This window comes from Aotus nancymaae, unplaced genomic scaffold (assembly GCF_030222135.1).
Source record: "Aotus nancymaae isolate 86718 unplaced genomic scaffold, 86718_ANA_hifiasm-v0.15.2.pri h1tg000053l, whole genome shotgun sequence".
NCBI lineage: Eukaryota > Metazoa > Chordata > Mammalia > Primates > Aotidae > Aotus > Aotus nancymaae.
In genome coordinates this window covers 8841432-8858288 of record NW_026988467.1, presented here as the reverse complement: position 1 = coordinate 8858288, position 16857 = coordinate 8841432, and the positions used below count along the sequence as shown (strand labels likewise).

The following is a 16857-nucleotide window of genomic DNA, read 5'->3' as shown; positions in this document are numbered from 1 at the left end:
GCAACGGCACCCGCTTCCTCCACAGGGCAAGTCCCCGGACCGTACAGCAGCTCCCCCGACCCTCCCTGGAGGCGGGAGCTGAGCACTGGGCTCCAGAGGGCTCCTTCCTTCTCTAGAGCGTCAGAGATGCAAAGGTAAAAAAAACTCCTGAGGGGAGGCAGAGATTGCGATGAGCTGAGATCGCGCCATTGCACTCTAGCCTGGGTAAGAAGAGCGAAACTCCGTCTCAAACAAAACAAAACAAAACAAAAAAACTCCTGAGGGACCGGGCGTGGTGACTCACGCAGCGCTTTGGGAGGCCAAGGCGGGTGGATCGCTTGAGATCAGGAGTTCGAGACCACCCTGGCCAACATGGTGAAACCTCGTCTCTACTAAAAATACAAAAAAAATTAGCTGGGCGTGGTGGCGCGCGCCTATTATCCCAGCTACTCGAGAGGCTGAGGCAGGAGAATTGCTTGAACCCGGGAGGCGGAGGTTGCAGTGAGCCGAGGTCGTGCCATTGCACTCCAGCCTGGTGCCTGGTGAGTGAGTGAGACTCTGTCTCAAAAAAAAAAAAAAAAAAAAAAAAAAAAAAAAAATTAGCAGGTCATGGTGACCCATGTCTGTAATCCCAGCTACTCTGGAGGCTGAGGTGGGAGAATCGCTTGAACCTGGGAGGCTGCAGTGAGCCGAGACTGCACCACTGCACTCCTTGTCGCTTGGGCGACAAAGCGAGACCTTGTCTCAAAAAACAAAAAAACTTTTTTTGCCAGGATTAAATTCATGAATTTCTTCCAACAGTCAACAAATATTTAGCAAGCACCTTGTTCAGGCAACTACCATGGGTTGTGCAGGCTGTGCACTGCACAAGGGGACCGGCCAGGCCGAATTAATTGCAGTCAGGGCTGCATCTTCTCCGTGGAAGGCTGTCCTTTTGCAGTTTGCCATGGGCTGGTGGGTGGTGACCCCACCCTGGCCCTTATCTAGCTCACCCTTGATTGAGATAACTAAATGTAAGGAGTACTTATTGAGACCAGTATTAGTCCATGTTCACACTGATATAAGGAAATACCTGAGACTGGGTAATTTATAAAGGAAAGAGGTTTAATTGACACAGTTCCACATGGCTGGAGAAGCCTCAAGAAACTTACAATCATGGTGGAAGGTGAAGGGGAAGCAATGACCTTCTTCACATGGCGGCAGGAGGGAGCCGGGGAAACCGGCACGTGTAAAACCATCAGATCTCATGAGAACTCAGTCACTATCATGAGAACATCATGGGGAAAACCGCCCCCATAATCCAATCACTTCCCACCAGGTCTCTCCCTAAACACCTGGAATTACCATTCAAGGTAAAATCTGGGTGTGAACACAAAGCTTAAGCATATCAAGCACCTACTGTGTGTCAAGCACCATTCTATAAGCACCTACTGTGTGTCAGGCACCATTCTAAATGCTTCCGCTTCATCCAACGGAAAGTAAAGCTCTTGGCAAAGAGTAACACCAGGAGGCAGTGCCTGGGTGGCTCTGCTGGTCTGGCACAAGGTGGACTCAAGGGCTGCCCAGAGATGTCCACCCAACCCCAACCCCAGCCTGTGGCTGGGCCTCCAGAGGAAGCCGGCAGTACTGGACAGCTACCAGGTGAGATGCTTGCAGCGCGCTGAGGGGTCTGTCCCATGAACCTGCTTCTGTGATGGCTTGGTTCCTGAAATGTCAACCCCTTTGTACCTTAGACAGAAGCCACGCCATCGTACCATCTGCAGGTCTGCGCAGGACCGCCTACAGTCTGCCTTTCCTTCCAGAAACCACAGGGCACAGGTTAGGCTGGACACACCTTTTATTTGGCTGCATGCAGTAGGGTGAGGTCAGGAGAACACGGCTGTCCTTCCAACAGGACAAGAGGTGAATTCCAAGGGTGGCTGAGTGGGATAGAGAGGTCCTGGGAATGGCAGCTCTAGGGGTCAGGTGGGGGCTTGGAATGCTCTCCAAGCCAGAGGGGGCCTGGCCTGGATCTGGGAGGTGGACAGGCGATCCTTCGAAACCCCTACTGCGCTCATCCAGGGCTCACGTGTCCGGTTATCAGCATCAGGTCCTGTCCTGCTCCCCACCTGCCCTGGGACATCCTGTGCAGGATTACCTCAGTCCTCTGGGAACCTGACCCCCACCTGGTACCCATCTAGCTTCTGGGTCTTCATTGATAGTGAGGACAGTCCACACCCGACCTGGACCCCACCCCACCCCGGGTCTGCCCATCTCAGACCAGGCCTGAGCCTCTGAGCCAAAGCCACCTCTTCTGAGAAGGCAGGCAGAGCCAGAGACTGTGAGCAGCAGATGGGGCAAAGCACGGCCCCTGAGCCCGCCCTCCACTTCCCAGATCAGTCTGAGTTACGCGGTCACCTCCCTGCACCTGCACCATGAGGGCAGCTGCAAGCTTGCCAGACGTGTTGCCTGTCCCTGCTCTGAGGGTCTTCAAGGAACACAGGGAGAATGGTCCCAGGAGGGGAAGGGAGAGAGATCCAGACTGGCCTCCAAGCTCAACTCTCTGAGGGGCCCAGGGGAACACACTGCGCCTCCCACATCTCAGGTGCTCTGTCTCTGAAAGGGGCCCATGCAGGCTTCCCTGGCCATCATTCATCAAGAGGGCTACCCACACTGAGAGGCTCCACAAAGAAGAGGCGGCTGGGGGCAAGAGTGAAGTCAGAGGTCTGGGGATGCCTGGCCTCCACCTCCCCTTCCCAAGCCCAGCCCTTTTTTGACAGCAGTTGTTTACCAGTCAGGGTTCAGCAGATGGGGGCTCAGGGGGTGTCAGGGCAGCGGGGGCCCGATGGTGATGCTGCTGTTGGTGACCCTCGGGCCGTACCAGCCGGCCCAGTAGTGAGTGTCCACGCCGCCGTGCTGAAACCAGATGTAGCGGACGCCGGGCGGGTAGTTGGAGAACGTGTGGGAGACCTGGCGGGGCAGGTAGAGTGGGGAGAGAGGTCAAGGGAACTGACTCGGGCTGGGTGTGGTGGCTCACACCTGGAATCCCAGTACTTTGGAAGGCGGAGGTGGGAGGATTGTTTGAGCCCAGGAGTTTGTGAACAGTCTGGTTGCAAACCAGAGATAGTGAGATACCATCTCTACAAGAAAAACAATTAGCCAGGCATGGTGGTGCGTGCCTGTAGTCCCAGGCAGGCTGAGGTAGCAGTACAGGTTGAGGCAGGAGGTCAAGGCTGCAGTGAGCTGTGATCACGCTACTGCACTCCAGCCTGGGCAACAGAGTGAGACCCTATTTCTGAAATACAAAAGAAATTAAAGAAAATGAGCCTCAAAAAAAAAAAGGCATTGGGGTGGGGGGAGCTGACCCTGAGTGTGACACTGCCTGAGGTGGGCAGGGGAACAAGAAGGGGCTGAGTTCTTGGTGCTGGACCAGAATTCAGCAGAATGGAGTTCTAGCTCTAGCTCTGTGATTTTGAGCAGACCACTGCCTTTCCCCGTGCCTCAGTTTCCTCATCTGTAAAATGGAGCAAAATCCTGCTGGTGTACTCCATGGGACTGTCATTCATTCAGCCGAAAGAAATTGCAAGCTGCCAAAGGATATCCAATACCCTCATCCCAGGGCATGTGTATCATTTAAGTTAAAATTAAGTAAAATTAGGTGAAATGAAAAAGGTACTCAGTTGCACTAGGAGCTGGCTCTTACTAACTGTCCCATGGTCACATGTAGCTACTGGCTACCTTACTGGGTAGTGTAGACACAGACCATTTCTATCACTACAGAAAGTTCTACTGGACAAGGCTGGGGTGACAAACGATGGCCTGCAGGCCCACTGCCTGCTTTTATAGATAAAGTTTTACTGGAACACAGCCACGCCCATTTGTTTCCATGTTGTCTAGAGCTGTGGAGAGTTGAGTAGTTGTGACAGACAGAGTGTGACCTGCAAAGTCTAAAATATTCATATCTGCTGTTTTAAGAAAGCATTTGCTAGGGCTGGGTACAGTGGCTCATGCCTGTAGTTCCAGCACTTTGGGAGGCTGAGGAGTTTGAGATCCACCTGGGCAACAAAGCAAAACTCCATTTTTACAAAAAAAAAAAAAAATTTTTAAATTTAGCTGGGTGTGGTGGCAGGCACCTGCATTCCCAGCTACTCAGGAGGCTGAGGCAGGAAGACGGCTTGAGCTTAAGAGTTTGAGGCTGCAGTGAGCAATGAATGTGCCACTGCACTCCAGCTTGGGTGACGAGACCCTGTCCCTAAAAATAAGTAAATTAAAACAAACAAATTTGCTGACCCAAGTCTAGAAAACAATAATAGTCAATATTAGTAATTACTAACTGTCAACCTTTTGGAATTTTTTTTTTTTTTTTTGAGATGGAGTTTTGCTCTTGTTGCCCAGGCTGGAGTACAGTGGCGCAATCTTGGCTTACCGCAACCTCTGCCTCCCGGGTTCAAGCAATTCTCCTGCCTCTGCCTCCCGAGTAGCTGAGATTACAGGTATGTGCCACCACACCCGGCTAATTTTGTGTTTTTAGTAGAGACGGGGTTTCTCCATATTGGCCAGGCTCATCTCAAACTCTTGACCTCAGGTGATCCGGCCTCCTTGGCCTCCCAAAGTGTTGGGATTACAGGCATGAGCCACCATACCTGGCCAACGTTTTGAAATATTTTTTGGCCCTGGCTTCACCAGCATCATTTCTTTCGGAGCTCTATGAGGGAAGCACTATATACCCGTTTTATAGACGCAGTGAGTGAAGCCCAGAGCATTGGAAGCACAGGTGGGAAAGCGTTGACTGCAGCCTCAGCCTTGGACGATCTGCCTCTGCCCCTGCCCCTTCCTCCCAGACCCACGCACCTCCCTCCACTTGGCATCGCTCTTCTGCTGGATGGTCGCCGGGTCTGGCTGGAAGGTCCCCAGAGGCGCGTGAGCGGACGACAGGAGCTGAACGCACAGCTGGTACTTTGACCCGCAGTCTGGCCTGGCTGCGAACCTGCAGGGAGTGGGAGGGCCCATCAGGGCCTCGCAGATTGGGGGCAGGGCAGGGGTGGGGCGCCTGAGTGGCATGCCCCCCCCCAGACCCTCGCCCCAGGCACTCACCAGTCCTTGACCTCGATGTCCGGCCGTGTGTTATCCATCAGCTCCTCCCAATACCCTTCAGCCTTGAGGTCCACCACCTGGGACTTGAGGCAGGTGCTGGGGGCAGGCAGAGGGGTGGGAGGGGCTGGGGCCCACCACTAGGGCAGTGAGGGTCTAGGACTGCCCCTTCCTGGGGTAGGAGAGACCCCAGGATACACTGCTTTGGGCTTTCCCCAACCCCAAGTCCCCGAATCTTACTAATATGAAGTCACGAAGTATTTCTTGACCTTGTCATTGGGGAATTCCTTCCTCTGGTCTTTCGAGAGATCCTCCACCTTCCACTCATCGCCTCCATTCACATCCAGGCTCCAGAACTCGAACCCCTCTGGTGGAAAAGCAGAGTTCACACTGAAGGGAAGCCCCTCCGCGGCCACCTCCTCCCAGTCCCCCTTCCTCCCTGCTCCTCTGCTTACATCTTGGCGGCTGCCCTCAAGCCCTGTGCTGTGGGACGCTGAGGATCAGTGTCCACCGAGTCTTAGGTTCTTCCTGTGTCGCAGGCACAGGGAGGTGATTTCCCTGGGGGCCCTGAGACACATGGTGATGCGAATGGCCAGACCCCTTCTGTGATGGAGAACGCTCTGATGTGGGCCAGATAGACGTGGGTCTAATCCCAGCTTGACCAGCACTCAGCTGTGTGACCTTGGGCCAACTGCTTTTCCTCGCTAAGCTTTGGTTGTCTCCTCTGTAAGCTGGAGTAAGAACAGGGGCGGGGAAGCTTTTTGGCAAAGTGCCAAAATATTTTAGGCCTATGGGCCACATACTATCTCTACTGCATAGTTTTTTGTTGTTTCTTCTTCTTTTATGACCCTTTGAAAATGTAAAAATGATTTTTTTTTTTTGGGGACGGAGTTTTGCTCTTGTTGCCTAGGCTGGAGTGCAATGGCGCAATCTTGGCTTACCGCAACCTCTACCTCCCAGGTTCAAGCGATTCTCCTGCTTCAGCCTCCCGACTAGCTGGGGTTATAGGCGCCTGCTAATATACCACGCCCGGCTAATTTTTGTATTTTTAGTAGAGACAGGGTTTCACCATGTTGGCCAGGCTGGTCTTGAACTCCTGACCTCAGGTGATCCGCCCGCCTTGGCCTCCCAAAGTGCTAGGATTACAGGCGTGAGCCACCGAGCCTGGCATAAAACAGTTCTTAATGCCTTAGCCAGATCTGGCTCATGCACAGCTTGGAGGAGTTGTTTTATTATCGTTTTGCTCCAGAATTTGGTCATGTTGTGGAAAACGAGGTTCCCACCCCATCCCAGTGTCTACCCGACAACCCAGCAAGCAAGGAGCTGTAGAAGGCTTGCTTTACCTGTTGTAACATACTGGGAAGAAGGCTGGATCTCCCATTCTTCTCCCACAAGCAAAACCCCTTTGGCCCTCTGGGGACTGTCAGTAGGACCAACCCTGGAGCCTGGGAACAAATTATGGGTCTGACTTCCTGGCCTTGTGTTTTTTTTTTTTTTGAGACAGAGTCTTGCTCTGTTGCTCAGACTGGAGGGCAGTGGCCCTGGCTGTGTCTTGAGAAGAATTCGTCCCAGTTGGCCAACATTCCCTTTCCTAGGAAAGGTCACTGAAGAAATGAGAGTAGAATAAGAGGCTGGGCACGGTGGCTCACATGTGTAATCCCAGCACTTAGTGGGGCGAAGGCAGGCGCATCACTTGAGGCCAGAAGTTTGAGACCAGCCTGGTCAACATGATGAAACCCTGTCTCTACTAAATATACACAAAATTAGCTGGGCGTGTTACAGGCGGGCACCTGTAATCCCAGCTGCTCAGGAGGCTGAGGCAGGAGAATCACTTGAACCTGGGAGGCAGAGGTTGCAGTGAGCCAAGATCACACCATTGAACTCCAGCCTGGGCAACAGAGCGAGACTCTGTCTCAAAAAAACCAAAAAGAACAACAAAAAAAACCCAAAATAATTAGCCAGGCAGGCGTAATGGTGCATGCCTGTAATCCCAGCTACTTGGGAGGCTGGGGCAGGAGAATTGCTTGAACCCAGGAGATAGAGGTTACAGTGAGACAAGGTTGTGCCACTGCACTCCAGCCTGGGTGACAGAGTGAAACTGCATCTCAAAAAAAGAGAGAAAAAAAATAGAATAAGAAACACCACTTTTGGCCTGTCTGCCCATCTGAAAAATGTGTGCACTATCAGTACCCACCTCTTCGGGCAACTGTGAGAGGAGAAAGGAGTTAAACCATCCAAGTACCTGACTTATACTAAGTGCTCAATACAATACATGTACTGGGGGCTTGCCAGACCCGGCCTGTATCCCACCTTCAGCGCATGGGTTTTGCAGGAGGTTCCTGTGCAGGCTCCGTAGGAAGTAGAAGATCTTCCAGTCGGCCACAGGCTGGTCCCAGTCCTCGGTGATGAAGCCCTCTCGCAGGCATTTGCGTTTCCAGAGGGTCACCAGGTCGATGAGGTCCCGCCAGAGGCTGCAGACGAGGCGGCAGTTCACAAGCAGCTGGCGGGCAGGCACGTGCGTGAACAGCTCCAGCAGGATGTTCTCCGGCAGCTCGTTGATATTTCCCACGGCCATGGCTGGTGGCTCCTGGACACCCTCCTGTGGCTGTTGAAAAGCTATGCTGAAGGCCTCATCCCTTATCCTTACTCTGCCCTTTATCTCAGGAGACTCATGGTGTCTCTCCCAGCCCTAGTTTCCTTCTCTGTAAATGGGTACTTTACCTCCAGGGGTCACTGGGGTCGTCCAAGGGGCGTGGGACACATCAGGTGCTCTAATAAAAGCCGAGCTGCCATTTTTTTTTCCTCTGGCCTCCCACAAGAGGTGGAAAGCAGTGCCCAAGGTCAAACAAACATAAGGGTAGAGGGGGCAGGAGCCCGGATCTTCTGTGATTCCAGGGCCAGCCTTTTTCAGTAGGCCAGACAGTCATTAATGGGGATGTAATGCGCAGCCTGGCAGAGCACCCCAGTCCTCCTGTGCCGTCACCATCCTCTCTCCCATCCTCGGAACGTGATGGGAGGAGGGTGCTAATTATCACTGCCTCTCGCGGAGGTCCAAAAGGCTGCAGCCATCTTCTCAAGATCTCAGAAGAAAAGACCTGCCTAGCTGGGAGTGGCAAAAGGGTCGGCGACAGGGAAAGGCCCTTTCTATCTCCCCACCCCCACCCCAGCCCCGCGGTTGGGCTCCTCCTGCCTCAAGTCCGCCAGCGCACCTGCAGCCTCCCCTTCCCACGCTGTGCTTTAAGATGTCCCCCTCCCCCAAAGTCTGGGCTCGGACGCCTGCACATCGGTGGCAACCCCAGCCCGGGTTCGCGGCCGCGTAGCGCAGCCCGGGCAAGCTCGGCGGCCTGGGCCTGGTCAGTGCCAGACCTTCCTCGGCAACTGCGGCGCGACTGGGAACCCAGGAGCCCTCCCGGCAGCCCCCGCCCGGCCGCACCCCCTCCCCAGCGCCCCCCGTGCCCCCTCCCGCCAGTCACCTGTGCTGGGCCGCTGCGGCACTATCCGCTGAGCCTCCCGGGCTTCACCAACTGGGCCTGCGCTCGCCCCGGAAGTTAGGCCCCGCCCCAGCCCGCCAGGCCCCGCCCCCCCGCCCCGCGCCGCGCCGCGCGGGGCCAGGGACGCACCCCCGACCGTGGCGTAGGAAAATTACCTGGGGTGGGGTGGAAAGCGCCTCCTACCCCCCGACTCCATCTGGGCCACCCGCCCCGCACCCTCAGCCTGACCCAGCCTCTCCCTGCCTCACTTCGCCGCCTCCTCCCAGCAGCCCTCCAGGAGCGAGCTGGGAGATGCCCCAAATCGGACCCCTCCCCAATTTAAAATAACCCAACTCCTGACCTTTCCCTGCCTCCTAGGTCCGCTAAGGAACCTGCAGCCCCGGGCCTCGGGCCGGCTGCTGGGACTGCGGGGCCGCCGGGCGCAGGGCCAGAGGCGGGGCGGGGCGGGGCGGGGGCCTTTAAGAGGCGCGGTCGCGGGGACCGACCCAGACGCGGACTGCGCCGGGACTCGCGGCGCCGGGACTCACGCAGCCAGCAGCGCTCCGGCTCCTCCTCTAGCGACCGCCCTCCGCAGCGATGGACGGAGACGGTGACCCAGGTAGCCGCCGCCTGCACCGCTCGCTGCGGCGGGGAGGGGAGACGGGGTCGGCGGGCGAGCGCCGCACAGAGGGGCGTCAGAGAGCGAGGGGGCCCCCGAGACCCGGCGGGCGAACTTTCACGCCAGCAAAGTCCTAGAGGCGGTCTTCAAAGAGCACATCTTTCTGCTACCTCTGTCTGGCGGGAGGCCATGAGAGGCGACCGGCAGGGAGGGAGGACTCCTGGGTCCCATTTAGCCAGGAGGTAGCACCAGAGGACCCCCCACATTCCCACCTCCCAGATTTCTGTCTGGCGGGGGCCTGGGAAGCGTCTGGGACGGAGGTTGCGAGCCTTTTCTTGCATCAGCTCTGCCATTTGCCAGCTCTGGCTCTGGGGCCGCCTGGATCCCCGTGAGTTCCTTGGGGTCCCTGGCCTGGCTTCACCTATCCCTGCCTTCCTCCTGAGCTCTCTTGCCTGGAGGGGCTGCCCCTCTCTGGGGTGGTGAGATGCCCAGTGAGGACTGGGCCAGCGGTGAGGGAGCGTTGGGGGCAGCTCTGGCTGGTGCTCCAGGCCCTCCCAGACTGCCCAGTCATCCTCTCTGGCACCCAAGACCCCCCACCCCCATACCTCCAACTCCCTGCTGGGCCTGCTGAGTCAGGATGGGAACAAGACCTGCCTGCAGACAGCCACCACTCTTTCCTCATCAGGTCCAGCTGGGGGTGGGCATTGCTTGGGGTAGGCGGTGGCAAACAGACTGATGGAAGCTCAGGCCCCCAAAACCACCCCCCACCCCATGAAAATACCAGCGCCTGCAGCCCTTGCTCCCAATCCCTGGCCTTCTGGCCACACCCTCTATAGGGCTACAGAATTGGCTCCTGCTTTTTCCCAGGGCTCAGCTATTGCCTGGACTCTGGGGCCCAATGCAGGTGAGTGAATCAGCCTCGCAGGCAGGCAGCTTCCACGGGCCAGATAACTTTCCACCAGCTACAATGTGGGGAGTTGTGTGTGCAAGAGAGAGGGTGGGGGGAACTGTAATTGGATCTGGGGCCTCCAGTGCCAGGTCCCGGGGCCAGAAGAGGGGACTGGGTGAGGTGCACCTTTCGGGGAGCATCAGGTGTCCGCTGGGGCCAGGGCCGGGGAGGGGGAGGACTGGAGAGGTGAGGACACTGGGCCCAGCTCCCCAGAGAGCTGAGGGCATTCGCATGGGCAGGTGATGTGGCTTCAGGCCTGGCCTTTTCTTCTGTCTTCCCGCTGTTCTGTGCTGTGGTCTGGGAGAAGCCATTAAGCCCCTTTTGGTCTCCGTTTCCTCTTTGCCAAAGGGGCAGGTGTAAATCCTCACATCATGAAGATGTGGCAAAAAAAAAAAAAAAAAAAAAAAAGCTAACAAGGAAGAAGAAGTGCTGTGTTCAATGAGGTTCACTCAGGAAGACTGAGGACTCGCTGTGTGCTCTGGGCTCTGAGAAAGCTCTCAAGGGCTTGACTGTGTGTTGGGCAGGGAGGAGAGGCTGCATGTGAGGAGGTTAGGGGCTGGTGGGCCTGGAGACTTGGGTCTGGGCCCTGCCACCTGTCCACTTCCCCAGTGCCTGGACCGTGCCCACCACTGCCTTGGCTCTCCGGGGCCTAGCCCTCAGGAACTCTGCGTTCGTAGATCTGAGAGCTGTGGTCTCCCTGATCACCCAGAGTGGCCCTGTCTCCTCCTCACTGGCTCTCCCTCATCCAGGCATCTGGGGCACTCGGTGTCCATTTATGCAGGGCTGTGACAGCCCAGCTGAAGCCGACTGGGATCCAAGAGACAGTCCGGCTGCCACAGTGACATCTGCCCACATCTTTACAATTCAGAATGCCCTTACCTCCCTCCTCAGGGGATTTGGACATCTGTCCTGTCTGTCTGGCCTGGCACAATGATTACCCCCATTTTATAGATGAGAAAACTGAGGGCCCGAAGCCCCTATGTCCTCTCCTTGCTTGATACAGTTTCTTTTAATGAGTCCCTCCTCATCCCCAAGTCACACAATAGCCGGATCTCTAGGCTCTGTTCTCCCTACCATGAAGGCCTCAGGTCCCATGTCCCCTTCCCTAAATCCTGGCAATGTGTCCTTCAACAAGTCACTTCATCCCTGAGCCTGAATATTTGCACTTGCAAAGTCAAAATCCTGGTCTGGGAGTGGTGGAGCATGACTGTAATCCCAGCACTTTGGGAGGCCGAGGCAGGAGGATTGCTTGAGTCCAGGAATTGGAGGCCAGCCTGGGCAACATAGTGAGACTGCATCTTTAAAAAGAAAAGTTAGCTGGGCAAGATGGCTCACTCCTGTAATCCTAGCACTTTGGGAGGTCGAGGAGGGTGGATCATCTGAGGTCAAGAGATCAAACCATCTTGGCCAACATGGTGAAACCCTGTCTCTACTAAAAATACAAAAAGGAAAATTAGCTGGGCATGGTGGCGTGCAACTGTAGTCCCAGCTACCCGGGAGGCTGAGGCAGGAGAATTGCTTGAACCCGGGAGGTGGAGGTTGCAGTGAGCTGAGATCGCACCACTGCACTCCAGCCTGGTGCTTGGCGACCGAGCGAGATTCTGTCTCAAAAAACAAAAACAAAAATTAGCCAGGTGTGGTGGCACATGCCTGTAATCCCAGCTACTCGGGAGGCTGAGGCAGAAGAATCGCTTGAACCAGGAGGTAGAGGTTGCAGTGAGTAGAGATTGCACCACTGCTCTCCAGCCTGGATGACAGAACAAGACTCCATCTCAAAACAAAAACAAAAAACCAGAAAAGTCAAAATCCTAACACTGCCCACTAATTCAGTGAATTATTTTGTGGAGGCTCTGATGATTTAAGATGGTTCTGGAGTCAGACTGTCTGGGTTCAAATCCAGGCTCCAACCACTGATAAGCCATGTGATCCTGGGCTGTTTCATCTCTTTGTGCCTTAGTTTCCTCATAAGTGAAATAAGGACCGCAGGCTGGGCACAATGGCTCATCCCTGTAATCCCAGCACTTTGGGAGGCCGAGGTAGGCGGATCACCTGAGGTCGAGAGTTTGAGACCAGCGCTACCAACATGGAGAAACCCCGTCTCTATTAAAAGTGCAAAAAATTAGCTGGGTGTGGTGGCGCTTGGCTGTAATCCCAGCTGCTTGGGAGGCTGAGGCAGGAGAATTGCTTGAATCTGGGAGGCGGAGGTTACGGTGAGCTGAGATCATGCCATTGAACTCCAGCCTGAACAAGAGTGAAACTCTGTCTCAAAAAAGAAAAAAAAAGGACAGCAATAAGAGCAACCTCAAATAATATGAGGATTTACTTTTACTTCGTGTGTGTGTTTTTGTTTTTTTTTTTTGAGACGTTGTCTCTGTCTCCCAGGCTGGAATGCAGTGGCACGATCTTGGCTGACTGCAACCTCCACCTCCTGGGTTCAAGCGATTCTTCTGCTTCAGCCTCCTAAAAGTAGCTGGGATTACAGGCGTGCACCGCTATGCCTGGCTAAAGTTTTAAAATATTTTTAGTAGAGACAGGGTTTCACAATGTTGGTCAGGCTGGTCTCGAACTCCTGACCTTGTGATCTGCTTGTCTCAGCCTCCCAAAGTGCTGGGATTACAGGCATGAGCCACGGCACCCAGCTGGTATGAGAATTTAAAGAGTAAATGAAGTTGATCCCAGCTACTCAGGAGGCTGAGGCAGGAGAATTGCCTGAACCCAGGAGGCGGAGGTTGCGGTGAGCCGAGATCGCGCCATTGCGCTCCAGCCTGGGTAACAAGAAAAAAAAAAAAAAAAAACAGTAAATGAAGTTGAAATGCTTTGGACAGTCCCTAACACTTGCTGAGTAGCCCAACATATGAGCTCCTGACAACACACCAGGCAAGGTGCCAGATGCCAGGCACAGGGCATGAAGCTGTGTGTTTTCCAGACCATGTTCTGGCCCTCATGAGGCCAGAGACAGGTGTTTATCACAGGATCATACCCCAGGAAAAAAGCTAGGAACGGCTGTGTAGAGGGGGTGTCATGGGAGAAGTCCCGGAAGGCTTCCTGAGGAGGTGAGGGAAGCAGGGATCTCAGAGTGTGCTTAGGATAATGAAAGGAGTTCCTGTGTGAAAGGGTTAGGACAGTGCTATAGATAGACGTCATTAATAATAATAATAATAATAATATCCTTGCTGCTCTATATCTGTCCAGGCCTGGAGTTTACTGGTCCAGCTGAGGAAACAGGCACCTCTTTGGACTTGGGGGCTGATCCAGGGTTGGTGTGTGGCCCTGTGGCCCTCCTCCTTGGATACCAGTCTGGAGTCACGGAATCTCCAGCCCCAGCTGTGGATTGTCCCACGGTGGGTGGGGGAGGATACAGGTACATTGCAGTCCTGGGGCCTGGAGGGGGACAGCGTGGGGGAGTTACAGCCCCCCACCCACCCCTACCTGCAGAGAGCGTGGGCCAGCCGGAGGAGGCAAGCCCGGGGGAGCAGCCGGAGGAGGTGAGCGCCGAGGAGGAGCGGCCGGAGGACCAGGAGGAGGAGGAGGAGGAGGAGGCTGCGGCCGCGTACCTGGACGAGCTGCCCGAGCCCCTGCTGCTGCGCGTGCTGGCCGCGCTCCCTGCCGCCGAGCTGGTGCAGGCCTGCCGCCTGGTGTGCCTGCGCTGGAAGGAGCTGGTGGATGGCGCCCCACTGTGGCTGCTCAAGTGCCAGCAGGAGGGGCTGGTGCCTGAGGGCGGCGCGGAGGAGGAGCGCGACCACTGGCAGCGGTTCTACTTCCTAAGCAAGCGGCGCCGCAACTTGCTGCGCAACCCATGCGGGGAAGGTGAGTGGGCGGCGCCGGGCGAGCTCAGCTTCCCCTGCTACGAAATGGGCGGAAACGGCGCCGGCTGGCTTTGAGGGAGAAATGGGAGAAAGCGCCTGGCTGGGTGCCAGCACTGAGTAGCCCCATATTACTATGGCTCTCTGGCCGTCTGCGCCCTGGGGTCTCTCTCCCGGGTCCTCCCACCCTCAGCCAGCTGGGGCAGGGCAGGATGGCGGACACGCCTCCCGGGAGGCAGATTCAGACAGTGCCCACTGGTCCACCCTCTTATTCATCATCTGCCCACCCCGACACCAAGTGCCACCTTTGCCCTGCCCCCCTCCACATAGTGGCAAGAGCCAGCCCTCCACAGCCTTAGCAGGGACTGGGTGACCAGGGTGGGGCTGTCGTGTCCCTACAGAGGACTTGGAGGGCTGGTGTGATGTGGAGCATGGTGGGGACGGCTGGAGGGTGGAGGAGCTGCCTGGAGACAGTGGGGTGGAGTTCACCCATGATGAGAGCGTCAAGAAGTACTTCGCCTCCTCCTTTGAGTAAGGAGAAGGGGGTGGAGGAGGGGGTTGGTGGGGAGGGCGTTTGCTCTGTCCTAACTCCAGTTCTCCCAGGTGGTGCCGCAAAGCGCAGGTCATTGACCTGCAGGCCGAGGGCTACTGGGAGGAGCTGCTGGATACGACTCAGCCGGCCATCGTGGTGAAGGACTGGTGAGAGGGTCCTGGGGTGGCATGGGGCTGGAAGGAGTGGGGTAAAGCAGAGGGGTGAGCCAACTGGGGACCTCCCACCCCCACCCCGGGGTGCTGCCTCCCCACTGCAGGGGTTGAGGCCACGTGGGCCACGGATCTGCAAGGGTTGATAGCTTCTGAGTTTTCAGGAGGACCTGGAAGCCCACCTCCCCTCCTGAGTTTTAAATGTTGGCAAATACATGCGCATATATATGTTTGTATATATGTAATGTATATATTTCAAAGTCAGTCTGCGGTCCAACCAAAGGACACTCTGGACTGGCTTCAGCCCCAGGCTGGGATCTGGCCGACCTGGAATTTAGTCCTTTTGTTTGGCTCTTGGGCTGTCACTTTCTCTTGCTGGCCTCGTTTTCCTTATCTGTAAGCTGGGAGCATTGGCAGTACTGGTCGACAGGGATGCTGGGTGCTCAGAAGGACTTCTGTGGAAATCCCCATCTCCAGGGCGAGATCAGCAGTGCTGAGGGCATGCCTCCCCACCCCCGCACCTCTCTCTCTCCCTCTGGTCAGGTACTCTGGCCGCAGCGACGCTGGCTGCCTCTACGAGCTCACCGTGAAGCTACTGTCCGAGCACGAGGATGTGCTGGCGGAATTCAACAGCGGGCAGGTGGCAGTGCCCCAAGACAGTGACGGCGGAGGCTGGATGGAAGTAAGCCTGGGGAGCCCAGGATGATGGGGCGTGGCTTTAGGAGACCCCGCCCACGGCACTCCGGGCTGCGCAGGGCTGAGGTAGTCACTGGGTGGTAGAGAGAGCTCTGAGTGCCGCAGAGAAACCGAGCGGGGTGAGAGTGTGCCGGGAAGGAGCGGCAGGAGAGGCATCAGGACCTCGGAGGCTGACTCTCGCTACCTCTGCCCCCAGATCTCCCACACCTTCACTGACTACGGGCCGGGCGTCCGCTTCGTCCGCTTTGAGCACGGGGGACAGGACTCCGTCTACTGGAAGGGCTGGTTCGGGGCCCGGGTGACCAACAGCAGCGTGTGGGTAGAACCCTGAGCAGCCCTGCCTCCACCCTCCCCCAGCTGCCTGGAGGGGCACAGGCCGGGGATAGATAGGCCTTCACTTAGTCCATAGCGTCCTCACCTTCCCCAGACCACACATCCTCTTGCTCCAAGCCCAGCCCCAGAGCGGAACGGTGGGGGAGAGGTTTTGTTGGCATAGGTTTGCTTAAATAGCCGGCTTCTAGAATGTAGATCCGGGAGGGTGTGGACTTGACTGGACCCACTGCTGAATCCCCTGCACGTAGCACAGTGCCTGCCACAAAGTGGGCTCTCAATAAATATTATTTGTCCAAGGAAGGAGTGGATGAACAAGTGGCTGAATGAACACTGCTCCCTTCCCATCCTTTTCTGTCTCCTGAGGGCCCCCGGCCCAGCCTGGAAAAATACTTGGTGGGGTTCCAACTGCTCTGGTTTCCAGCGGCCCTTGGCCAGTATGGAGCCAGCTGGGCCCAGCCAGTCCAGGCAGGACAAAGCTGGGATTGTGAGAGCGAGGAGGGGTGAGCTGGGCCTGGCGCCTGACAGACACCCAAGCTGCCCAGAGGCCAGAATAGGGCGTGTTAGGGGGGGCTGCCTTCCAGGCCTCTCTTGGTCCAGCGATTATCCTAGGCCTTGCTACCATCCCCCATCCTTTACTACATGCAGAGTGGGGTAGAGGGTGTACCAGTTCTCAGGGCCTGGGTGACCAATAGCAGCATGTGAGTAGAGTCCTGAGCGGCCCTGCCTCCACCCTCCCCCAGCTGCCTGGAGGGGCAGAGGCCAGGAGTAGATAGGCGTGAGTCCATGGCATCTTCACCTTCCCCAACCCTCCACAGCCCTTCATCAAGCTGGACCCCTAGGGCAAGGTGTCAGTTCCTTTGATTGGCAACTGGGATGGGTGTGAACTGTGCTAAGGTCTAGGGTACTGGTTCTCTTGGGCCCAGGGATGGAGGTGAGGGGCCTGGGGTGGGGGATGGGAAGTAGGGGTGGGGAAGCACAAAAAGGGTTGGTTTGGGGTTTCTCTTAGTTCTTGCCTATTCCCTGCTGTCCTTCCTGGAGTCATTAGCATCTGGTCTCGTTGGCCCTCTTCCAAGCCTGGCCCAGAGGCTGGCCCTGGCATTGGCTAGGGGGAGGGGAGGAGAGGAGGAGGGGATGGTGTTGTGCCAGACTCTGTGCTCCAGCACTCCTTCCGGCCAACCCAACCCCTTCCAAAGACTGTCAGCTGCCGGTCCTGGGGGCAGGTGTTTGAAGGGCCCG

General features: G+C 56.3%; 2 protein-coding genes across 6 annotated transcripts; one reads left to right on the top strand and one right to left on the bottom strand.

Annotated features, from left to right (window-relative positions):
* Positions 1–1798: 1798 nt before the first annotated feature.
* Positions 1799–8599, bottom strand: FBXO44 (F-box protein 44). Of its 5 annotated transcripts, XM_064363273.1 has the most exons (7): positions 8523–8599; positions 7360–7654; positions 5290–5416; positions 5053–5148; positions 4810–4945; positions 2750–2928; positions 1799–2087 (listed from the first exon to the last, which is right to left on the bottom strand). In XM_064363273.1, exons 2-6 carry the CDS (start codon positions 7622–7624, stop codon positions 2785–2787), a joined length of 768 nt encoding a protein of 255 aa, XP_064219343.1. In that variant the 5' UTR covers positions 7625–7654; positions 8523–8599; the 3' UTR covers positions 1799–2087; positions 2750–2784. The 5 variants fall into 5 exon arrangements, with proteins under 5 accessions (XP_064219343.1, XP_064219341.1, XP_064219345.1 ...); XM_064363271.1 differs by having other exon boundaries at positions 1799–2928; XM_064363275.1 differs by lacking the exon at positions 5053–5148 and having other exon boundaries at positions 5319–5416.
* Positions 8600–9027: 428 nt separating this feature from the next.
* Positions 9028–15927, top strand: FBXO2 (F-box protein 2). The gene is made up of 6 exons (XM_012473687.3): positions 9028–9138; positions 13523–13894; positions 14292–14421; positions 14494–14589; positions 15136–15274; positions 15485–15927. The coding sequence occupies exons 1-6, from the start codon at positions 9117–9119 to the stop codon at positions 15617–15619; spliced, it is 894 nt and encodes a 297-aa protein (XP_012329110.1). The 5' UTR covers positions 9028–9116; the 3' UTR covers positions 15620–15927.
* Positions 15928–16857: the final 930 nt, after the last annotated feature.

Bases quoted from the DNA above. Each gene is read 5' to 3' on its own strand.
- FBXO44 (XM_064363271.1), bottom strand. From the start codon at position 7,624: ATGGCCGTGGGAAATATCAACGAGCTGCCGGAGAACATCCTGCTGGAG. The intron at 5,149-5,289 runs GTAAGATTCGGG...GCCTGCCCCCAG, and splicing joins TACTTCGTGACTTCATATTA to CACCTGCCTCAAGTCCCAGG. The intron at 2,929-4,809 runs GTGCGTGGGTCT...CTGCCCCGCCAG, and splicing joins GCGATGCCAAGTGGAGGGAG to GTCTCCCACACGTTCTCCAA.
- FBXO2 (XM_012473687.3), top strand. From the start codon at position 9,117: ATGGACGGAGACGGTGACCCAG. The intron at 13,895-14,291 runs GTGAGTGGGCGG...GTGTCCCTACAG, and splicing joins GCGCAACCCATGCGGGGAAG to AGGACTTGGAGGGCTGGTGT. The intron at 14,590-15,135 runs GTGAGAGGGTCC...CCCTCTGGTCAG, and splicing joins GCCATCGTGGTGAAGGACTG to GTACTCTGGCCGCAGCGACG.